Source organism: Notolepis coatsorum (assembly GCF_963971535.1).
Source record: "Notolepis coatsorum genome assembly, chromosome: 18".
Taxonomy (NCBI): domain Eukaryota; kingdom Metazoa; phylum Chordata; class Actinopteri; order Aulopiformes; family Paralepididae; genus Notolepis; species Notolepis coatsorum.
Genome location: NC_140182.1, coordinates 56,963,683 through 56,989,741, shown reverse-complemented (window position 1 = coordinate 56,989,741; position 26,059 = coordinate 56,963,683). Strand labels below are relative to the sequence as shown.

The 26,059-nt window shown below is 44.9% G+C and overlaps 1 protein-coding gene across 1 annotated transcript in view; it reads left to right on the top strand.

Annotated features, from left to right (window-relative positions):
* Positions 1–1,436: 1,436 nt before the first annotated feature.
* The window catches only part of tmtc2b (transmembrane O-mannosyltransferase targeting cadherins 2b), a 316,193-nt gene continuing 291,570 nt past the window's right edge, over positions 1,437–26,059 (top strand). The window contains 1 exon segment of the mRNA XM_084335402.1: positions 1,437–1,819. Within this exon segment, the coding sequence (XP_084191528.1) occupies positions 1,734–1,819 (86 nt within the window). The 5' untranslated portion in view covers positions 1,437–1,733.

The following is a 26,059-nucleotide window of genomic DNA, read 5'->3' as shown; positions in this document are numbered from 1 at the left end:
TTGTTTATTCTGCTCTCTTCTCCTCGCTTCCTAGTAATCCGGTGCCATCTTCACAACTGCAGAATGCAATCTATTACCTGCCCGTCGACGCGGTCATGAGTTGTTGCCTTTCGGCGGCGCAAAAACTAAAAGTGTATAGAAGTGTCGATCTGTGTCGGTGTACATGGATGTCGAAGAACGACTGTATAGTATGGTGGAGGACTCTCTTCCCAGTGGCAGATCATCAGTGCAGTGCTGCTACTGGGCTCGCTGCTGTGTGTGAGCCCTCTACCGGCCGTTGTGCGTATCCATCATTTTCTACTCCGGTCGCACTTCAAACAAAAATAAATAGATCAAGCAATTACTATAATGATGACACGTTATGTCTTTTCTCAAATTGGAATGTGGAAAGATCATAAAATTACTATAGCAAATATACCTAATGCCAATTTCATTTAACGACAATAGGAAATGTTCCTCCAGGAAAATAAATAATTGTTTCATATTTTCATTTGTCATACAAATCTACTCGCTGGGTTAATTAGACCACCTAATTGTTCTATCAAAGTTACATTATGGAAATTGTGAAATCAACGGCTACACCTTGCATCCCTCACATCCATAATGGAAGATCTACCAATGTCAGCCTACATCTGTATACGTTCTGATAAAAGCAGAGTAGGCCGACACTGCAATCCTCACTCTCGTTTTGAAGGAAACATTGCAGTGTGAAATACTTTTTTTTACCCAGGAGGATTTGCCTACAATAGCCTGTCAGTATGCTGATTTAAATAATGGATTAAAACCAGATCAGAGTTGCACAAAAAACCCGTGAGGTTCTGTGTGTAGCTACTGTGTTTGATTGATTGATTGAAAACTTTATTAACAGATTGCAGAATGGGTACAGTACAGCTCAATACATACAATTGTTAAGGGGATGCAGACCAGAGAAAGACTTTCGTCTTGTTTACATCGAGGTCCCCCATTTTCAATTCATCATTACCTATATGACACACACGTGACACGACATACAGATAGACAGTACTGCTACATCTATACATTTATGACGTACCAGATTTGCAAATACAGTACTGTTTGTGATACAAAAATAGTCCAGAAAAGAGAGTATATACTGTACATTTGACGTAGAAACTGTACATTGGACAGTGTGGCTAGTACTAAGTGGCAAAAACAATCAACAAATCTCCAAGTGAGCATTTTAGTTTTATATTGTAACACAAATGTCATCCTGTAGTGTAAAGTGCTTTATGCCGAAGAGAGGCCGGCTGTCATCATCGATGTGTAGAGCTGGGCTCAGCATCCCTCTGCTGACTCCCTCTAGGGGAGGAGGGGCAGTGCGCATGCGCCCGAGATCCCTCACCACACGCGGCTCAATCACGACGTTTCTCCAGCGACCGCTGCGCGTCCAGACGACTGTTCTGTTCCCTCTCACAGAGGCGTGCGAAGGCGGTCCGAGGTCCAGTAAATGCCGCTCGTTTGCGCTCCACGTCCAGTCGAATCGAAGCAGCGTCCCTCCTCTCGCTCAGAATGGGTTAGATGGGAGGAGGAGGACATATGGATTATCCACTTTCTACACTTCGAGAGGATGGGGAATTGGAATTCTTGTTTTCGCAGAGACATGATCTTGACAAAGACGGGGGGGACTGAGAGAGAATAGAGATCGGATTTGATCTCCCTGCTGCTGCTGCTGCTCTTTCGTTTTCTTTTCTTTCTTCTTTTTTTTGTGGAGAGAAATGATTGCAGAATTGGTGTGCTGCAGCGCCGTGGCTTTGGTCCTCTATGTCAACACTCTGGGCGCAGATTTCTGCTACGATGACAGGTACTGCTGCTTGAATGAATGACATCAAGCCCCGGCCACCACCACCGATACACCGCGTTCCCGTCTCTCTCTGAGCCCGTCCCAGTCTGCTGCAAGCCCGCGGCTGTGCTGTAATAATAATAAGAGGCTGAGCTCCGTCCTCAGACTACAGGAGACGATCTTGCAGTAGGCAAGCCTTGTTGTAGCTCAGGATCGGATGGCAGGGACCGGGGACAGGGTGACTTGTGTTCCCCGTGCAGTGTGTTGACAGGCGGGCAGGCTCCTATAGCGGGAGGGAGGGCAGTAAGTGCAGTTTGAGTCTCATGATAGATGGGTACAGACTAGTATGTTGCCAGGATTGAGAAGGTAACATCATCATGCACACACAACAATCATTGTTTATTTTGAGAGCACATCATTAAAGACCAGTGACTTGATATACTATGCCCGAGTAACTCTGTGAGCACACAGTATAATTTGCTCGCAACCTTTTGAACCATAACCCTGGTGATTTGGATAGGTCTACAAAGCCACCACCTTGGCGACTGTAAGCAGTTTATATTTCAGTACAGGAACGTCATCATAATAATGATAATAATGTAAAAAATATATATATCACTGAGCTTCCCACATGAAGCCCTCGTTTCAAAGCCTCGCAGAATGTGGAGATGTTCTTCAAGTGTGACCTCAGTTGTGGTGACTGAGGAAAATAATTGATCTCTGGAGGAAGAGTTGGCCTAGCCTATTATTTCTCCTCTGTCTGACTCAGACTTTATTCTTTATTTGCCAAAGCAGATTAAAGAGTAGTCTATTGAAAAAATATGTATAATCTTCATGTATCCACTGAGAATGTCGATTATTAACCTTGTATTCGCTGAACGATGCAGAAGAAGAATGAATTTCTATTCGGTTAAGTATTGCATGCGTATCTGTAACCAGTGTACCTCTGTGCTGTGGTTTCTGACGGGCTGTCAAGTCCTCAAGCTTTACCTCATCTCTGTCCAGGTTGGCCCTAATATGCATGCTATATGGGGAAGTTGAATCGGTTGAATGACCTCGTTGATACTGACACTTCCTGTAAAGATTGAATACACCTGTCCTAAGGAAATGGGAGAATACTGTATTACCCTGTCATCCCCCCTTCATGAACTCAGACAACCGTACCCTATTAAAATACTTTACAGTGTTCCCAGTATAGATTAGTGACAGGCGTGGTGTGGCCATTAAAACAGGCCCCGGGGACATGATAACAGTGAATGTACATCGACATGGCGTGCGTTCAGTTTCAGCCGCACGCTTCCTTCAGACTCGTCCGCTTTGAGCTGTTTGGCTGCCCGTCTGATAAGCCGTAGATACAGTCATAGGCATTGATTTAGGGGGGGGGGGTGCAGGGGGCATGTCTCCCTCAACATAGAGAAGTGGTAAATTTGTCCCCCTCAAAAGACAATAGTTAATATGAAAGACAACCCAGAAACAATACAGGAGAATAAATATTTGAAAGCCTTACCGCATTATATTACATTATATTTATGTCAGTTGGTACCTGAATGTTGTCTTTTCCTTTACATAAATAAAGACATTTCCACCATAAGTTGATCCAGAAAAGGCACAAAAAGTACACCAGAATGCAGGAAATGAAGTGTGTGACGCTCAAATGTCCTGGGGGGTGACCCCCTGACCCCCCCCCCCACTTAATGTCCCCCCCCAATGTTGAATGAAACCAAACCTATGCCCTTATGTAGGGCCATGTGGCAGACCGGCTACCGCACTACGTATGCCTGTGCACCGTGGTGTGCACTCGGGTCAGGTCACGCAGGCCTCTCATGTGAGAGAGAAGGATGGTGTTCCGTGTCCATAAAACTGTCAGGGAGTGGCTGCATTGTGTGGAGAGGTTAGAGCTACCGGGTGCTGCTGGGAGGGAGGGAGACAGCTGCTTCTGAATCTGGTGGAGAAGCACTTTAGGCGGAGGAGACGTGCCGGTGCTGTCCGGTCTGGGACACGGGAGGCTGAAACGAGGTGTCGGTAACGGGAGAATTTCCCATAAAACACAAAAAATCTGATGCCAAAGCCAGTGGGCGGCACGTGAGAAATCTGCATTCTTTTGACACGTAGGGAGATGTTGGACAGCTTTTTAATAGTGAGAAATGGATCAGCCAATGTTTTTTTTTACCAGCCTAATTCTTTACTCTTTAATCAAGGACCCAGAATCGGCTTTGGTGGTAAACAAAGTGCAAATTCGCAATCGCCTTTTTAGCCAATTGGCATGAACACACACACACACACACACACACACACACACACACACACACACACACACACACACACACACACACACCACACACACACACACACACACACACACACACACACACACACACACACACACACATGTCACACACACACTTAATCTCCATTGCCAAAGCTCAGCCTCCTAGGGCGAAACCTGTGGCTGCTAGAGGGTGGGGACATTTTTGTAGACCAACCAACTAACCAACCAATCAACCAACCGACACAGTGACCTATAGAGCTGCTGGTAGAGCATTTAGAAGAGCTGTAAGCCGCCAGTTCCCTACCAGCCTGTAGGACTCAGTGATGCTTTTAACCCCTGCCATGCCCCCCTTGAAGAACAAACTCTCACTGTCTCAATGCCAGGTATGCAGCTATCGGACATAAACAATTTGCTGTAATGAAATGATGACGGTTATGCCACCAGTGCTCTCTGTCTGTAATTTGCCACGTACTGTATGCGAGTCCACAGCCCTCTCTATTCTCCATAAATTGTGTGTCAGAGCACAGGGAGTGCCAGTCTACAGCCTAGATTACATAATCACATGTTATTACGGTAGGGCAAGTTTTGTTGACGGCAAAAAACATTTATTTGTCAATGGCTGAATCAGAGAGTTCCCTGCCAGATATGAGTTTTGCTCAGAAGCCTCATTCAAAAGTAACCAATTCTAACTTCAGACTGTCGATTTACAACTATTCCATTACAAATGTGTCCAGTCAGATCATTCGAGGCGATCTACTGTATCATACAGCCTGATCTGTTTTCAGCACTGTGTTTGGTTCAGACTTGCAATTAGCAGGCGTCAGTGCCGTCCCCTCTGCGTCTATACTTTCCACAACAAATTTGTGTTTCCGTGTTCGAGTTTTGCACTCTGATTGGCCAGGTCATGTGACATGTGCGCTAATCGTGGGACGGCAAGTTATGCGCCTATTTCTGGGTCGAACAGCCTGCAAACGACCTAACGCCTAGTTTATCACTGGTTAAGCTTAGGCGACTCTTTCGCAGTTGGTTAAGGTTAGAGTTTGGAATCAGGGCTGGCGTTCTATTGCCCTGCTCTAAGACAAACTCTAACCTTAACCAACTTCGAAAGAGCGCCTAAGCTTAACCATCCAAAAACTTGCCATCCCACGATTGGGCGTACATGTTACATGACCTGGCCAATCAGAGACGCGGAAACACGACTTTGTTGTGGAAAGTATTCAGGCGTCCCCTCTGGGTTCCACTGCAAGCAGGCAGGCAGAGAGATGGAGAGTCAAAGGAGAGAGAGAGAGAGAGAGAGAGAGAGATACAGAGGGAGAGAGAGGGCTGAGTGATAGTGCCAAGTAGTAATCTTGCAGAGGGAGACCAATACACAGAGAGAGAGAGAGAGAGATAGAGAGATAGAGAGATGTAAACTCCTGGAGAGGAAGAGAGACAGAAATAAATACACAAAGATGAGTGATGATGTTCAGTAGTAACGTTTCAGATACACAGGCACCGAATGACTCGCTAACAGTGTGTTTTGAGTTGAGAGGCAGCAGATGGTCTTTAGTGATGGGAAAGAGGCTGCTATCATGACTGATATCCTAATGTGTGAGCGACGAGCGTGCCACCTCGGTACATCAAACCCTCATCTCCCTGCAGGCTATACAGTAGAAAGCTTGCAGCTTTAGTTGTGACTGTGTGAACCCAACAATAGTTAATGGAACACCCCTAGATAACTTCTGAGATATATCTCACATCCACCCGTTCAAGGTCGCCGACTTCCAAAGGATGGCTTTGTTACAGAAGCCTCCCTCTCTAAATTAAATCTGGTCGTGCATTTCTAAATGCATTAGCTCATCAATTTACCAGCATTTGGGGGGTTCAGGAAACAAATAGTTCAGGAAACAAATATGGATACACAGTATATGTATATATATATATATATATATATATATATATATATATATATATATATATATATATATATATATATATATATATATATATATACCAGTGAAGTGGCTCTCTCCACAGGGCTATATGACACAGGGACAGGCAGGCAGAGATGGTATTAAACAGTTTATTGAAGAGGTGGCAAGATGGTAGAAGCCAGAGCAGATGGAAACTTGTCATGACAGAAGCTCTCTCTCCTGTGTGTGTGTGTGTGTGTGTGTGGGGGGGGGGGGGGGGGGGGTACTGTGTGCATTGATTACCTCAATGTGCAACAGATTCACAGCCACACTTGCTCCCAGCAGGTCTAATTAACTTGACCCGAGACAGGTGTGGCTGCTCCAGCCATCCCCACACCACATTACCCCCAGTACCAAACTGAGGCCAGGGGGAATCGGGAGCCTTTCATGCGGCACCAGTCCTCCAGGGTGACGTGGCAGCCTTCTCCCTTTCAGAGTGCGAGGCCCTGGGCTGACCTCCTGCCTGGCGACGGCGTAGCTGGGCTTGGGCTAGTTGGAGGGGTGGCCAGGCTGCTGACGCCACATGGAGCAGTAGCTTGGCAGCTGTACCACAGGTTGTTGCAGGGTCCGCTCAACAGAGGCTGGGCAGCTGATCTTCTGCTGGATGCCCTGACTGCCGCAGCTGCCGGGCCGGTGCTGTGGCTCTCTGTCGACCTGCTGGGCCTCCAGTATGTCTTCAGACGGCCCTTTCGTGCTGGAGGGCCCCGTATTGGGTGCTGTCGTCCCAGTTGTGGCTGACACCACACATCAACAAAGTGGCTTTCTACAGGGACACAGCCAGGCAGAGATGGTATAAACAGCAGCCCAGTTTATTGAAGAGGTGGCAAGATGATACAAGCCAGAGCACATGGATACTTGCCATTTCAAGTTCAAGTTCAAGTTCTTTATTTGACAGAAGCTCTATTTCCTGTGTGTGTGTGGGGGGGGGGGGGGGGGGGGGGCATATTCTAACTATGCACATTGATTTCCTCAATGTGCAACAGGTTGGCAGCCACCCATGCCCTCAGGTCTGATTAGCTTGACCTGGCGCACGGACGGCTGCTTAAACCAGCCACCGCCACACCAAATCACGATAACCACGCGAGGGCCTTTGATTATCTGCAGTAGATTTTAAATCTCGATTACATCAACTCAGCGTGCCTAATGATGAAAAGTAGAGCAGTGTATAACATACTGTAGCTTAAGGCTACAGGGGAAGCTGGCAAAAAGAAAGCCACCTGAGGATTGGCCATCGATCGGTGGAGTCTTGGCACAGCAGTGGAATATATGGACTCTGTCTTCTTGAGTGAAGCAGGGAGTGTGTGCCGTACAAGGTGGGAAAAGCCAGTTGTGGCTCACGGCTCATACATAACAAATGTGCAGCCTAGTAGTGGAATGCATGTTGAGTCAAGGGCGAGCTTGTCAGGTCCCCTGGTTACTCATTGATTTGAGTTAAACTTTACACATTCCATACATAGTAACCATGTTCCATCCATGGAGAGCGGAGGCCGCCACAGGGTCAGGGGATATCCCTCTTAAATCACCACTTGCACATAATGTTATGATAACATTAGTCGTTAAGCTGAAAATGTAATCTAGCACAAAGCAGCTTTTTTGACCTTGCTGTCAGTCAGAACGCCTCCCTGGACCAAAGGACGACAGCTCTGAGGAGCCTGTCGGGTGAGAAGTGTCCCCCGGAGGAGCGCTCCCTCTCTCTGCTAGGGGCCCCCTGCTCATCGTTAGCGCAGACGCAGCCTTGACACCTGTGTTGGGAAATACCAGCCATATTACAGTACGTCATGTAGTCCAATATCTCTGCCTCTGTGATCCACAGTTAGACCTACGGGGATGGGGGTGGTGGGGGTGTGTGTGTGTGGGGGGTGGGGGTGGTGGTGTGTACGTGTGTGTGTGTGTGTGGGGGGGTGTTTGTGGGTGGTGATGGTATGTGTGTGTGGGGGGGGTGGGGTCTTGTTGGGGGGGCGGTTGTGTGTGTGTGTGGGGGGGGGTGTTGGTGGGTGGTGATGGTGTGTGGGGGGGGGGTGTTGGTGGGTGGGGATTGTGTGTGTGTGTGGGGGGGTGTTGGTGGGTGGGGATTGTGTGTGTGTGTGTGTGTGTGTGTGCCATGAACCCGTAGACCAGACGCTCACAATATAGGAGCAGAAGAATGACCACGGGAGCCTCTAAACCGGGTCAAAGGTCAGCCTGCTACTACATTGCTAGTTCGATTGTCGGTCATTGGATTTATATTGTAAAAGCACCCTTAAAGCTGCAGTAGGCAACTTTGGAGAAATTAGCAAGAGTGAGTTTACCTGCCCAGCAGAAAAAGAGAGAGCTCTGCATCACTTTTCAAGCCCATGCACGCGCAACAATGGTTTGATGGTGGTCTTTTCGATGCGGCCTTGGGAACACCACTTGGCAGGCATTGGTCCATTCAGATGTTTTTGGCCTGCCAAGTGTTCCCAGGGTCGCATAGAAAAACTAAGACCACCATCACGTCCCTCGTCAAAAATAGGGATGCACCGATCCGATATTGATATCGGATATCGGCCCCGATATCACTACAATAGCTGGATCGGGTATCGGTAAAAAAATATATATATATTGGAATACATTTTTTTTTTTTTTTTATATAATATAATAAGAAATAAAATAAGAAATAACAATCAGTATATTTATGTGTTAATTTGTTACATTTTGTTTCACTAAGTTAGGAAAGCAATGTTTTAAGTCAAGCCTGATGTTGCCTTGCACAAAAGAATGATCCCAGTCTCTTCCACACAGTGAGGCATACAGTTTATTAATTGAACAATGGGTATTACATTTACATTTAGTCATTTAGCTGACTCTTTTATCCAAAGCGAAGTTCTGTACGACAAGTCATCAGGAATGACATAACTCTATCAGCTGAGTAACACTGTTCATCAAAGTGTTGAGTGCTACAGTGTAGGTTAGTATATTAGGACAAGTGCATGACAGTAAGGTTAGTTAGGGTTCGATTATTATTATTATTTTTTTCATTTCAGATAATGGTATCAGATCGGTACTCGGTATCGGCCGGCCCGATACCCAAAGCCAGGTATCGGTATCGGGACTGAAAAAGTCGGATCGGTGCATCCCTAGTCAAAAAGTACACACAATGTGCCGATAAGGGAGTATTTTGTATTATAATTTCTTTTGAAGTTCAGCTTAAAGCAGCTGGTGCCTGTGTGGAGTCTGTGGAAAACCTTTGTAGCCCGTGATGGGCTTGAAAAGTGATGCAGAGCTTGCTCTATTTCTGCTGGGCAGGTAAACTCACTCCTAATTTCTCCAAAGTGTCCTACTGCAGCTTAAATTCTTGTACATTTTTAGGAAATTCTTTAGGGAAGTAGCAGGTCATAGTGCTGAGGTTCACAGACATCTCGTTCGAGAAATGACAATGCGATTGTCATCATTAAATGACAACCGTGGCCAATGAGCAGTGGCATTATATGGTATTATGCCACTTTATTGGTCGGCATGACACATCATGAGAATTCTATTGGTCGGCATGACACATTAGATTAGATTAGATTCTTTAATGACCACCCAGCCAGGCTGGTGGAATTTTTCAGTGCAGCATTGTTACAGCATTGTTCCAACATGGAACATAGAACATATAACATCACTTAGGGATGCACGATATTGATTTGTTGACACCGATACCGATAACTTTATGCTCCTCAAGCCGATAACCGATACCGATAACCGATATTTATTGTATTATAACAAAAATAATTAAATGTATATATATTTTTTTTGATCAAATTTTTTTTTTCAACATGAAACAAAACATATCACAATACAATAATAATCATACATACCAGCCAGGCAGCGCCGTTTGCTCCCGAGATGAGTAGCTACGTTAGTTAGCCAGCAACCAGCCAGACAGAGACGTTAGCTCCCGAGACGAGTAGCTACATTAGTTAGCCAGCAACCAGCCAGACAGAGGCGTTAGCTCCCGAGACGAGTAGCTACATTAGTTAGCCAGCAACCAGCCAGACAGAGGCGTTAGCTCCCGAGACGAGTAGCTACGTTAGTTAGCCAGCAACCAGCCAGACAGAGACGTTAGCTCCCGAGACAAGTAGCTGCATTAGTTAGCCAGCAACCAGCCAGACAGAGGCGTTAGCTCCCGAGACAAGTAGCTACATTAGTTAGCCAGCAACCAGCCAGACAGAGACGTTAGCTCCCGAGACGAGTAGCTACATTAGTTAGCCAGCAACCAGCCAGACAGAGACGTTAGCTCCCGAGACGAGTAGCTACATTAGTTAGCCAGCAACCAGCCAGGCAGCGCCGTTAGCTACCGGGATGAGTAGCTACGTTAGTTAGCCAGCAACCAGCCAGGCAGCGCCGTTAGTTGTTGCCCTTTTCCCTCCTCGTGGAACTTCTGCATTGCATTTGTTACAAATAGCAAGCAAACTTTTTTCCTCAAACTATTCCGAGTACCGACGCCATCTTTGTTGTTTACGTCCGCGCTGCTTCAGAAATTTACGCGGCTACGTCACAGCCAAGAAAGGGAGCGCTGGATTTGTGCAAAACGGCCGCTTCCTAAACCACACGCTATCAGTCGTACCACAGTACTGGCAAAACGGAAGGAGCCGATAGTAAAAACAAACGCCCTTCATCCCAATTCACACACACCGCATATTTTTTTACCAAAAAATATATTATATTATCGGAGCTATTAATAACGTTATCGGGTTTATCGGGATGACGTCATAATTGCTGATATCGGCCCGATAATTATCGTGCATCCCTACTTACAATTAGGGCTGACCTTCGAAGCTTTTTTTGGCAATCGAAGCTTCGGGGCCGAGCTTCGATTTTAATTCGAAGCTTCAAAAAAAAAAAAAAAAAAAAAAAAAAAAATAAAAAAAAATAATATATTTTTTTTAATATTTTTTTTATTTTTATTTTTTTATCTTATGTTGTGGGACTTGTACAGCACTTTCGTAAACGTTGTTGTTTTTAAATGTGCTCTATAAATAAAGTGGGTTGGATTAATTAATTAAGTAGCCCCTTTCGTGACTGACGCATCCAACAAGGTTTCACTCGGCTGTGTGATTTAATTCAAGGTGGATCGCTGTTGTCGTTTGAACAACTTCAGATTTCATGGGAACTACCAATCCCCCAAATCAAGAATGTTTAAGATGAATGAAGTAAGATTTTGATTATTTGAAATATGGCCTGTGTAGACTAAACTATGCACAGAATTATGTCAGTCTACAAGGTCCGGATTCTACATGGTCCGGCAATGTAGACCTTGTAGACTCCACTACAGACCAATTATCAGTGAATGTTCATGCATTTTTAAGAAGGGCAACTTCCACAAAAAAACAAAGAACTCACCAAAACATCTCAGTAGCACCTTATCTAAATGTTATATTTCATATATGGAGATTCATATTTATTTATGTATTGCATGCATTTCTACATTTTATTTCCTATTTTGTTTATTCATCCCAGTATCTTTCTTTCTTATGTGTGGAATTCTACAAGGTGCGCGCACACACACACACACACACCTACACACACACCTACACACACACACACACAGACACACACACACACACACACACACTTACATTTAGTCATTTAGCTGACGCTTTTATCCAAAGCGACTTACAAGTTCTGTACGACAAGACAGCAAGAAGGGTACAACTCTATCAGCTGAGTAACAATGTTCATCAAAGTGTTGCGTGTTACAGTGTAGGTTAGTTTATTAGGACAAGTGCATGACAGTAAGGTTAGTCACGGTTAGATTTTTTTTTTTTTTTTATCATTTCAGATAATGGTTGAAGAAGTGAGTCTTTAGTCGACGGCGAAATATTGGACGGGATTCGGCTGTCCTAACTGGGATGGGTAGTTCACACACACACACACACACACACACACACACACACACACACACACACACACACACACACACACACACACACACACACACACACACACACACACACACACACACACACACACACACACACACACACACACACACACACACACACACACAAATCGAAGTAAAAAAAAAAAATATTGAAAAAAAAATTTTTTGAAAAAAAAATTATTATTATTTTTTTTTTTTTTTACTTCGATTTTTTTTTTAATGTTCGAAGCTTGTGCCATCGAATCGAACGTTCGAAGCTTCGAAGCATTTAAGACAGCCCTACTTACAATACGTACATACTACATGCAGTTAAATACATAAATACATAATTACAAGACCACAATATCAAAGTTCATGTCCATGTCCATAGCAACAGAGGTAGGGGGGGTTGCGGGGGGGGGGGGGGGGGGGGGGGGTTGTTACAGGGAGTTCAGTGTCCGTATGGCGGGGAAGAAGCTGTTTTTAAAGCGGGATGTTTTGGTGGTCAGGGATCTGTAGCGCCTCCCGGAGGGCAGCAGCTGGAAGATGTGGTGTGCTGGGTGAGTGGGGTCAGAGAACATTTTTCTAGCTCTTCTTATTGTGCTTTGGCGGTGGAGTGATTCGAGAGATGGGAGGGGGGTGCGGATTATTTTGGAGGATTTATTGATTATTCTTTGGAGTTTGTTTTTGGAGTGAGTGTCCAGACTGCTGTACCAAACTGTTATGGAGAAGGTGAGGATGCTTTGAATGATGGCCTGGTAGAAACGGAGCAGGAGATGTTTTCTGATTCTGTATTTTTTGAGCTGGCGGAGGAAGAAGAGTCTTTGAGGATGTGGTCTGTGTTGGTTTTCCATTTGCGGTTATTGCTTATGTGGGTGCCGAGAAATTTGAAGGAGTCTCAGCAGGGGAGGAAACTAACTTTTTGGCTTACCAGCCAACTGGCGAGTATCTGATTTTTTTTACCAGCCAAACAGATTTTTTACCAGACAAAAAAAATCGCTAATTGTGATAATTACTTCTTTGTATGTCAAGCCGCGTCAATGTTGTGTATGCATCTGGGTAGGCACACTGTGCCTTTAAGACAGCACGGTGGTCTTACGACAGTGCTGTGAAGTACCGTCAAGTGTTGTGGTAACGTCAGTTGGGTTGGTGTGCTGTTGTGCACTGTGCACTGGTTGAGCTAGCCCCTTTCGTGACTGCGATGTGCAAGCCAGGGGCTTTTGAGCATGAAATAAAATGTCTAACCTTACGTCGTAGTCCGGTGCTTTTTTGGAAACATTATAGTCATAACAGATACACAGCACACAGGGCTAACGTTAGCTAGCAAGCAGCTATAGCTAAAACGCTAACTAGAAGCTAACCACTGTATACAGTTCCAGTAGACTAACATTACACCTCTGTGATTTAAATGTGTCCTTAGTAACTTATACTCGAGGGTTGTACTAGGGTTGGATGCAGTTCCCCGTTGGTCAGTCTGTCTGTTTTCCATCTTCTGCTGTGTTTAACGTTATCCGTTTGCGAGTGCTCCTGATGGCTAGCTTAGTACCGCAGGACTTTTATTATTATATGTCCACGGGTTGGCCAGTACTGCGCAAACGTTTATTAAACATATGTCCGCGAGTGGTCTTGTGCAGTGCTCTCGTGACACTGTCAACTAAAGCGAACACTCAGGAGACGCGCACCGTTTGCCAGTGCAGTGATTGCAGAATGTTTTATTTTTTTGTATACTCGCCAGCAGGGGAGGAAACTAACTTTTTGGCTTACCAGCCAACTGGCGGGTATCTGATTTTTTTTACCAGCCAAACGTAAAAAATACTAGCATTTGGCCAGTAAAGTGGCCTAATTTCCTCCCCTGAGTCTCAGTCTGTCTGTGGTGATTATGGGTTTGCCGGAGATGGATATGGGGGTTTTGGGGTTTGGCTGGCGTCTGAAGTCGATGATGAGTTCTTGGATTTTTGATGAGTTGAGGAGGAGGTTATTGTCTGTGCACCAGGTGATTGTGTGGTTGATTTGTGTACGGTATTCTGTTTCATTATTGTCTGTGATGAGGCCTATAAGGGTTGTGTCATCTGCATATTTGTATATTTTGACGGAGTTGTGGAGGGATATAATAATAATAATTTAGGACCTGCTCAGAGGTCATCAATCGGCACACATGCGATGCATGCATGCAATTCGTATCTGCGATTAACCCATCCCGTCGTCCTTCCCCCCCAAGGGCAGCCGGGAGCAGACAGGCGTCAACGTGAGCCGCGCCAGGGGACCAATCCAAGTGCTCCTGTCCGTCTTCGCCAAGGACGCCACAGCGTTAGCAATCTATTGTTGTGCCAGCTACGGCCAGGATTCTCCGGAGCTGCACCTGGACCTATACTCGAGTAGCCTCGAGCAGAGCTACGGCCAGGATTCTCCGGCGCTGCACCTGGACCCTATTGGTATAACGTTACTTAACTGTGCTCAGCAAGCCCTCAGCTCGAATACGCATCGAATCAGTGTTATAAGACATTGATATCAGGAGCTATCTGTAGCCGGATATGTAACGTTAATACAACGCCTCAGTGAATTATTTAGTTCAATGGGACATTTCGTTTTAAACGGTGAACTAACTTGCGCTAACGTGAGCTAACAGGTAGCATACACGTCTCTACTAGACTTTGTGGAGTGTTTGTTGATGTCAGGAGCTATCGGTAGCTGGCCGACTAGATACCGTTCGGTTAGACAATGCCTCATCATGTATTAAACTAAAAGTGAATAGTTGACTGGGTCATTTTGTAACGGTAGCTAAGCTAACGTTAGCTCAGGGAGACGCCGCCGTCCTCCCGTGTCCCGTCCCACTAGACTACTAGACCCGTGTTTACATGCGTGCGGTAGGGGCTGGCACGCCCACTGCGCGAAGCCTCCTAAATAACTTTTTCCAGTTCGCACATATCTATTATCTATGACTAATTAATTCTATCTATTTTTAGGGGCAAATGCGAGTGAAATAGTCGCGCTGTGGTTACATGACGTCATTGCTATTTTAGAGCTGCCCTACCGGTTACACGGTATAGTCAAAATCCATACCGTATAGCAAATTCATACCGTTTATACCGTATACCGTTTATACCGTCCACCCCTAGTTGAAACCCTTGCGAGCACGGGGAGAACATGCAAACTCCACACAGAAAGGCCTGGGAGATACCCCACCTGGGTAACTGGCATCATGGAAACCTGGTCCCCAAGCGGGAATCGAACCCTGGACCTTCTTGCTGTGAGGCGACAGTGTTAACTACTACACCACCGTGCCGATATGAGCATGTTGGTGTATAGGGAGAAAAGCCAGGGTGAAAGGACGCAGCCTGGGGGACTCCTGTGCTGAGATATAGAGGGTGAGATGTGATGTTGTTTATTTTGACCTTTTGTTGTCTGTTGGAGAGGAAGCTGTGGATCCAGTGACAGATGCAGGGGTCAATGTTCATGTCCAGTAGTTTATTGATGAGTTTGGCTGGGATGATTGTGTTGAATGCGGAACTGAAGTCCATGATCAGAATGCGGGCGTAGGAGTTGCGGGTTTCCAGGTGTTGCAGCAGGTGATTGGTGGCTGTGTTGACTGTGTCTTCCACAGACCTGTTGGTTCTGTAGGCAAATTGATGTGGGTCCATGAGGTGGGTGGTGCTGGTTTTGAGGTGGGTGAGAGGTGGGGGTGACTGTTCAAATCTTGTGTAGAAGATGTTGAGTTTGTCCGGGAGCTGGTCGTCACTGTCAGGTATGGGGGGGGGTCTTTTTGTAGTTGGTAATCATGAGAATTCTATTGGTCGGCATGACACATCATGAGAATTCTATTGGTCGGCATGACACATCATGAGAACTCTATTGGTCGGCATGACACATCATGAGAATTCTATTGGTCGGCATGACACATCATGAGAATTCTATTGATCGGTATGACGCATCATGAGAATTCTATTGATCGGCATGACGCATCATGAGAACTCTATTGATCGGCATGACGCATCATGAGAATTCTATTGATCGGCATGACGCATCATGAGAACTCTATTGGTCGGCATGACACATCATGAGAACTCTATTGGTCGGCATGACACATCATGAGAACTCTATTGGTCGGCATGACACATCATGAGCACTCTATTGGTCGGCATGACACATCATGAGAACTCTATTGGTCGGCATGACACATCATGAGAACTCTATTGGTCGGCATGACACATCATGAGAACTCTATTGGTCGGCATGACACATCATGAGAACTCTATTGGTCGGCATGACGCATCATGAGAACTCTATTGGTCGGCATGACACATCATGAGAACTCTATTGGTCGGCATGACACATCATGAGCACTCTATTGGTCGGCATGACGCATCATGAGAACTCTATTGGTCGGCATGACGCATCATGAGAATTCCATGAATATCCATTGCGTCGCAGCGCATTCTTAAGTTCTAGTAGCTATGTCTGAAAACATCAGTCTGTCTCAAGCTAGGCCTATATATTCTACCTGTGTTACTGCCACAGAATAGTCTCCTGGATCATGGTTCCCTCCTGTCAGGCCCTGATGGAATGCGACGAACTGAACCTCACCTCATTCCTCCGCCCCTCGTATGATGTCGTGTGAGGTTGACGAAGTGGAGATGTGTGAAGGTCGTGCAGCTTCTATGATGGAACGACGTGGTCTCCCTGGAGCGCGAGGACATGATTTATAACGTTCAGGCAGTAGATGCTGGCGTGTTGCTGCGCTGTCACCATAGCAGAGACGCGGTCAAGAAGAATGACGTTGGAACCAAATACCCATAGGAATTTAATTTCCGTTCAAGTTTCTGTGCCTTAGTGGCGCTCTCTGATGACAGGAGCTGGCGTGGGATTATGACACTGAAGCATCACTGTGCTTCAGGCTTTGGCACGTGATGTTGTTTGTGAACACATCCACCCAGTTACAGAGACAGACATGGCTGTGGTGTCGTTTTTGGTTTGGAGGAAGGTTCTTTGAGTCAGAGTAGATTCACTCAAATAAACACAGAGGAATATTTCATTTGAACACAAATTCTTACTTAAGTGATCCGACTGAGTTGTTTTTCTGTCTCGGCGTGCGGCATTGCGGCAGTATTCATTCTGAATTCAATGGCCTCTTATTGTGTCTTATTGTACAAGAGTGCAGCAGTGTGTGAAACTGAGTGAACGAAAGACAAACGCACAGGGAGACAAAAAGAGTGGAGACCAGATGACTTGATAAACATCCCATGTGTGGTGTTACACTATGGCGTTGACATGAAGATGACATTTCCGTCTGCGCCAAACACGGGACATATCCTATCATGTCTGGAGGGTATAATTCTAGCCTGGCCTGCCTGTGCTGAGTGCCATAATGGCTCTCGATTCTGGGTTATCCGTGTGAGGCAGAGGCCTGCAAATAGCCCTGGATCGGCCCGCCTGGCCCGATGTGTGGATGTTCTGTGGTGCTGTCTGGGCCCTTGGCAGGCTGGGCCCTGGCGGGGTCTGTCCGCCCAGTGATCCTCAGTGCATGGCCTGCCCTGTGTGATACAGGCTGGCCTGGCCCTGCGGTAACGCTGAAGGCCCGAAGGGCGGCAACCCAGCAGTCTGGGTATCTCTTGGTCTCTCTCCCCAGTCGGGCTCACTCTCTCAATGCCCTGTAATTACAGACCGCCCTGCCTCCTCCAGAGTGGGGCTCACAGCATGGTATGGCTGCCATAGCTGCGGCTCCTCTCTCTCTCTCTGTCCTTCTCTTTCAGTCTCTCCCTCTCTTTCCTCTGACTCTCTCTCTCTCTCTATCTCTCTCTCTCTCTCTCTCTCTCCCCCCCCCCCTCTCTCTCTCCCCCTCCCTGTCTTTCCCACCCCCAGGGCCTGTGAGGCATCCAGCTTCCAACATGCGTCTGCAGCCTCCAGATGGTTGTGTTTCGTGAGCGTTTGAGGGTTTTTCTCTCCTCTGCAGTCAGTCTGGGAGAGCAGCTTTTGAGGCTTGATCCAACGGAAGATGTAGTGTTTGTTTGTTATTAGTTGCCAGGATGGAGACATCAGATGAGAGCTGCCCCAGATGACACATCCAGGGTATAAGGAAGCTGTGGAGGATGTCTATATATATATATTAGTGCTGTCAGGCGATTAAAAAAAGGTATCTAATTAATTACAGGATTTGTAATTAATTAATCTAATTAATCACATTTTAATCGCATAACCATTTTAGGCCTGATATTTTATATTCTATAATCATATTTCAAATTGCATGTGTCCGGATGGCAGAATTCAGTACTGTATCTACAAAACCCTCTGTTTAATCATCTTCCCTTTATTCATTTGCTTATATTTTTCAGGTCTGGTCAATTTTAGCATGGTGTTATTCACTCATTTGGTTCATTACAATTGACTCAAGCCTAGTAACAGACACAGTATTTCTGACACTGGGAATACATTCCCTGAGATCCATAGATGTCCCTAGAATCAGATACCAAGAAACATGCAAATGGACCATTTAAAAAAAATAAGTTTGTAAATGTTTATTCTACGTGCTTATGGAATGAATGAGATAAATTTAAGTAAATTTCTTTGTAATACATTTTAAGTTAATTTTCATAATGCGATAATTTGCTGTGTAATTAATTAATCTAATTAACGCGATAAACTGACAGCCCTAATATATATATATTAATGCATGCACTAACATACAGCTCTAATGTAGTGTTAGAACTTTATATTTTCAACTATTTGTTGGTTACTTAGACAGATACACAGAGACACACAGAGACACACTTAAAATTCATTCCTTGCAATCTGAAAAACAACAACATACTGAAAATATAATAAACATAATAATAAAATTGCAAAATGCAACACAGACAACAATAGTACAATGAGGCCACAGTAGACATTAGGGCAATTCATTAATTTCAATTACGATTTTGGGTTCCCACGATAATAAAAACAAGATACTGTAATCAACTTAAAACCATTATTGGGTTGCATGCTGTGTTGTTCCCATTTTGTCCCATTTGTAAATGCAGTGCACCCATCCTTCACAGGGAGCCACGGCACCTTTCTCCAGTTATTTCCAAACGTCTTTGGTAACTTGTAGAAGATGACAGAAAGGCAGCCTTTTATATTACAGTGCCCCCCTTGGGCCAATCAGAATTCAAATTGGACCAGTGTGATCCCAAGATATTGCACATGGATGATGATGTTGCACATGGATGATGATATTGCACATGTATGATGATATTGCACATGGATATTGCACATGGATGATGATATTGCACATGGATGATGATGTTGCACATGGATGATGATGTTGCACATGGATGATGATATTGCACATGGATGATGATGTTGCACATGGATGATGATATTGCACATGGATGATGATATTGCACATGGATGATGATGTTGCACATGGATGATGATGTTGCACATGGATGATGATATTGCACATGGATGATGATGTTGCACATGGATGATGATATTGCACATGGATGATGATGTTGCATATGGATGATCATGTTGCACATGGTCCATGGATCATGATATTGCACATGGTCCATGGATGATGATATTGCACATCGGTCTGTTGCTTGATGAAGTGATGGATGAAGAAACAGACCAGGCGGCGCTCCCCTCAGGCCAGTCACTGTGATGTTGTTAGTGCCGGCTCCTATACTAGTCATTCTAATCACACACAAGAGATAATTCCCCAATGAGGATACAGACATTCTTCCATTGTGATTAGGCTTTTGGTTGAGTTCTAACTGTAACTGTAGTTACATGATGACAGCCGAAAAAGAGAGACAGAGCTCATTTTCAACCACAGATAAATGGCTTCTCTCTCTCTCTCTCTCTCTCTCTCTCTCTCTCTCTCTCTCTCTCTCTCTCTCTCTCTCTCTCTCTCTCTCTCTCTCTCTCTCTCTCTCTCTCTCTCTCTCTCTCTCTCTCTCTCTCTCTCTCTCTCTCTCTCTCTCTCTCTCTCTCCAAAAGCTCATATGTTTCGACAGATATAAAATATATGCTGAAATTGTAAGATATTTTCACCCCCGCCACAATTGCGAGATAATCGGGGCTGGCAGAAGCTCATTTTGTTGCTAAAAATACGATTAACGAGGAGGTTGGAAAGTGTTTACAGTATGCTTCCTTTACCCACAATAACCCAGAGAAATCACTCCAAGCTTTTTTGGATACAGAGAGGTCAAGTCGAGGTCATGGGAAACAGCTGACTACATACAATATGATACAGTTTTTTTTCCTTCCACTTCACTGTCATCAAGCCCAGAAAATGATTTTGATGACAACACGGTGCAGAATTTCACTTCCTTAAACTTTATCAAATCACTTGGCTTGCTCTCCCATTTCCTGCGGTGAGGGAGCGAGGGGAATTTCTCAAATACCTGCATATTTAGGAAACGTGTATACGGTATAAATTCGTGTAGCATGGATTGTGATGATCTACGCTTTGCACATGTGATCATTGTCAATGTGGAATGGCGGCGTGGGGGGTACCACACACACACACACATACACGTGCATAACCCCACAGCCCTTTTACCTAACCTCTACCTTCCCCCCAAACCTCCTCCTCCCTCGCTTCTGGGTCAGCAGGTTTCTCGGCGACGGTCAACACTGTTACAGTACAGGTAGCTCCCTTGAGCCCTGGGTAGCGTGGCGTGTGATGGCAGCTCCCACTGTGTGTGATCTGTAGGCCGGCCGGTCGCATGACCCGTCTACACCCAGGTGAACCGTCTCTGTCCGCATGGCAAATTGGGATGCTCCGATATTGATATCGGATATCGGCCCCGATATGACTAAAATAGCTAGATCGGGTATCGGAGACAATTTAATATTATTATTATTATATATATTCTTTACCTTTTTTTTTTTTCTTTTTATAATAAATAACAATTCAGTACATTTATTTATGTGTTAACACTTTGGCTGCCTAAGGTTAAATTCATGATATACCATAGATTGCCAGCGCTATTTGTCTATGGAGAAAGTCCCCTTCTTTGCAGGGCTATAACTTTTTAAATTCTATTGCTACATTGCCATTATTAGGGCCCATTCAAAGTCCTATATGTATTGTTCATTGTGTAGCAACGTTAAACTTTTTCATTCACATATTCATAGTAAAGTATGGTCTAATGTATAAGTATGTTTTCATCTCTTTCTGCAGCTTTCTCCAGAACGTGATATATAGCCCCAAATGCATTATATTGATGATGAAATACAGTTTGATGGCAATCAGCGCGATATAAAAAAATTCCAACTAGACGTACTTCTAGAAGTTACTACACGTCATCTGATGTTGACCGGATGGGCGAGGGGGCGTTTATAATTCCGTGGGCAGCGTTATACCAATCATCTAATGTGGGTCAAATGTTGATAATAGCAGTTAGTATCGAAGACGGTAACGTTACACGCTCAAACTCACCCCAGTCTCCGCGCGCCGTTGGGCGATCATCGTAGAGTAGAAATTCTATCATTATGGGATGGCGATTTACCCGGTCCATCTCCAGCTTGTATAATGGTATATACGTCCAAATCATGTTGTTTATCGAGTTATTGGCAATCGATCGCTATGTAGCGTGACGAGCCAGAGTCACGGGACATGTACAGAGTGGCCGGAAGCAATACGGACGTCTAGCACAACCTCTATGGCACATCCTGTTTAAGCGATTGCGCCGATCGGCCACCAGATGGCGCTCCTGAACCGCCAGAGAGCTCAGTGGGTCCTGCTGGTGGATCTCAGGCCAGCGGAGGGGACATATGAATCCAATCGCAGATTTTTGAAATATTGATATAAGGACGACGTAAAGCGTCCTCCGGCAACTTGAGCATGGCCGGGAATGATGTCTAAAGACGGTTCCCGGCACCCTTGTTACATTTTGTTTCACTAAGTTAGGAAAGTAATGTTTTAAGTCAAGCCTGATGTTGCCTTGCACAAAAGACACTTGCCATCTTTAGAAATACATCTGAAGATATTGTTAGTCTGAAAATGGACGGAGAGATTATTGATCTTTCATATAATATCACTTTCATATACTGTATATTGGCTTTTCTTGGTGCCCTTTATATTATATATATTAACCTCTTAACAGGCACTCAGATAAGTGTGATCTCGCCTGACATATTGTCATGTAACTCGAAAACAGAGATCATAAATTCGGTTATATGTTTGGCGAAAAATGCAGCCCGAGCCGCTAGATGCTCGCAAAGTGCTGTGACTTTGTGCGTTCCGCCAGTGGGCACGAGGACCCTCTCCCGGGCCGTTCCGTGTTGGTTCATATATATTTCCTCCCTCAGTGTCTGATAAATCAATGGTACTGTATATGAATTTAATTGGAGCCAGAATCAAACTGGGAACCTTCAGATTACTATACGACCACTCTACCGTCTGAGCCATGTCACCCTGTTGTGGGTTACCAATGAGTAATGCGGTTGAGCAGTTGCCCACCAACATTGTGTTGATTTTTCAACCAGCTTGAGCGGTAGCATGTTATTACCAATGGTGTTTATGGCGTCAGTGGCACTTTGTATTCCAAGGCCTTGATTTCTCCTTCACCGACACTAATCATTAACAACATTTAACACGAGGAACATGCTCTCGCCAAGTGATAGCCAGAACCGCCGTGGTCCAGATGGTGCCAAGCGATATCCAGAACCGCAGTGGTCCAGATGGCGTCTAGACTGAAGGTCTTAAGATACGCGATACCTCCAGCAGGTCTTACGCCCTGCTCTCCCTTGCTATCTGAGATGGTATTGAAGTGGTGGTGGAAGATATCAAGCTTCCCGTGGGTTTGATTACTGGAGGAGACCGGTACCTGCCACTGGATGAAATTGGATTGGCCTGGCAGGGTACCGGGAGTTAAATTGCCTCTGTGATTGCCTGTTTCTGATGATTGTCATACATAATACGATGGGTGGTGGTGGGGATATAGGCCCGCGGTCTTACTGCCGGATTTGTGTTGGCTTGTTCTATTCCTGCAGCTTCATGAAGGTCCCTCTTGCCAGGCCAGAGCAAGCGGCAAGCTGCCTCCACGCTCACTCCCAAATTAATCAAGACTAGATGCTTTTTAATCAACGACTGCTATGCAGAGGGATGAGGAATGGGCCATATGTACTTGTGGGGTTAGCTGCTTGGTGGTAGGGTTGCAGGCAGCATTAGAGATTATCTTTGCCAATGCTGAAGAAGATCTATTGGTGTCCTTTTTGTTTATTATCAGACTCCTTGTGTTATTTGATTAGAACCCGATAGATCTTCCCTCCAAATGTATCGTGTGGCTACTGTAACACACAGATTAATGGACAGACTGCACACAGACATACAGACAGACCACACAATCACCCTGGATGGGAATAATAGATGATGGGAGATTGAACCACCCACCACACAAATCCTTATTGCATGGCACTTAATAATGTGAAACACGCGCACAAGCTGCCAAAGAATACTTGGCACTTGTCTGGGTTGAGACGAAGGATGATATAAATGTGCTATCTACTGTTTGTAGACTCCCCTGACACACAACCAAATAATGAGATCTCTAGTCTATTTAAAACTGCCTGCCTGGCACATTCGTTTGGATATTGTTTGGAGGGACTTGTTCCTCAGTCGGGTGTAGACTAGAGGATCCACCTATTAAATGATGGCTGTCCTCGACCAAAGATATATTCAACTAATAGTCATGGGATGATTTAATCAACAAATTAGTAAAATTGTGATGTTTTTTTTTTTAAGGAAATAACTCAATCTTGGGATGAAAAAACATGAAGAAATTAATAATCAACAAAGTCGTCTCGGTCAACTAAGATCAAAATCGACCCGATGAAACGACGGATCGACTAAGCATGGGGGGGGGGCATCCCGTTATTATACGTGCGTCTCAGATGATTTTATTCTTCTGAGTTAAGTCGGTAATAGGTCTAGACAAGGGTTAGGATTTGGAGAGCTAATGTTGGCTGATGGATCTAAAGCTGTGTCCGGCCTCAGGCACCCTGGGCCCCTCTTCATATTAATGGGATTAGCAGGACTGTGGATGAGAGGGGGCGAGGGGTGTAAGAGGAGAACCCCAAGCTATTGGTAACACAAAAACTCCTGTCCCCAATATCCAACAAGGGTGCTATAGTTCTCAGCTTTCAATGAAGAAGAGGCTCCCCTCCTTTTCTGGCCCCTCCGTCTCTCGGTGGCCTCGTTCGCTGACACGGACCACTGGCACCTCCTGATAAGGTCATGAACCCTCTGAGACCCGCGGGATCCCCGGCGATCCCAGGCGACATTACTGTCTTTCAGAGGCTTTTCTAAAGCTCTGTGTGAAGGTATTGGTACCAGCCATGTCTTTTCTAAATCTAGAGTGAAGGTATCTATTGGAACCAGCCCTGTCTTTTCTAAAGCTAGAGTGAAGGTATCTATTGGAACCAGCCCTGTCTTTTCTAAAGCTAGAGTGAAGGTATCTATTGGAACCAGCCATGTCTTTTCTAAAGCTAGAGTGAAGGTATCTATTGGAACCAGCCATGTCTTTTCTAAAGCTAGAGTGAAGGTATCTATTATTGGAACCAGCCCTGTCTTTTCTAAAGCTAGAGTGAAGGTATCTATTGGAACCAGCATTGTCTTTTCTAAAGCTAGAGTAAGGTATCTATTGGAACCAGCCATGTCTTTTCTAAAGCTAGAGTAAGGTATCTATTGGAACCAGCCATGTATTTTCTAAAGCTAGAGTGAAGGTGTATATTGGTACCAGCCCTGTCTTTTCTAAAGCTAGAGTGAAGTTATCTATTGGAACCAGCCCTGTCTTTTCTAAAGCTAGAGTGACAGTATCTATTGGTACCAGCCATGTCATGCTAGCATGTCGGGAAGGCGGTCAAATGATGCTCCACAATTAGGCAACATTTTGGTGAGGGAAAAACTGCCATGGCCATATTCAAAGAGGTCCCTTGACCTCTCACCACAAGATATCTGAATGAAGAGGGGTTCTATGGGTAGCCATGATCCCCCCCTTTACATACATGCCCACTTAATGCTAATCCCATGTTTTGGGTAAGAACAAATGTGTAAGAAAAATCTTAAGCAGAACAAATATGTTATTTTTGCGGCTGCCTAATCTGAAAATGGTGTATTTGACAATTTCTGCATACTGGGGTCCCTAAACACTCTGGAAATTGCATACATTGGAAATCTGAGACTCAATCTGGATCCAATGAGCCCAATTGTATTCATGTGCGATGATGTTAGTCCCCATAGTGGCCATTTCATTGTAGTGAGACCTTTCTTGAAACTTGACCTCACTGTATAAAGTGACCTAGTATAGACCTCTAGTATAATCACAGCCTCATAACCGTACAAGCACAAACTAGAGACATAGGTAATTTCAGAGGATGTATGACTTTTCTAGGTTTATTGAACATGGGGGGGGGGGGGGGTTCTGAGAAACTTCCAGAACAGAAGTCAGTGCTCGCCATTCAATCACCGAAAAATGCTATTCTTACAAAAATCTCCAAATGTCAAAGGTCTTTGATACGAAATCATGCATTTTCTATGGTGTTCCTCTATGTGTGTGTATGCATGTGGTATTCTATTGTGATTTCTGAACATGTATCAATTCTTGAATGGTCAAATTGTTTAACATTTTGCACAAAATCTCTGTAACAAATAGTATCAACCCATAAATTGCTTCAACAAATTATGAGACATAACTTAGCATGGGAATGGCCATCATACACTTCGATCTAAGCCCTTATACACTCTGGGTGCCTAACCAAAACACTTATTTATGACGAGCAGGTGACTAGACACACAGCACTGAGCTGCATCTCAAATTAATCTTTGGGTTCCCAGCTTTCTGACAATGTACAACTTCTATGTGGCATCTACTGTTGACCTGCTACCTCCCCCTAAAGACCCCCCCCCCCAAAAAAAAAAAGAAAGACAAGAATGGGTCTATGTGTGTCTCAGAGGGAGTTATGACACAAGTTTGGCTGGTGCAGGGTTGCTGCCTTTGTTCATTGTAAGAGGAAGGGGTTTGTGTGGTCCGGCTGTTCTCCATGGAGCTAATGGAAGGATGTTATTTGTCCCCACATTAGAATTGGGGTCTGGTTGTGTTGCCCTGTTGTTTGTGAAAGACAAAGAAATAAGACCGTATAGTGTTCTGTGTTTGAAAGGGGGGGAGATGCGGCAGCTAAATGGACCAACC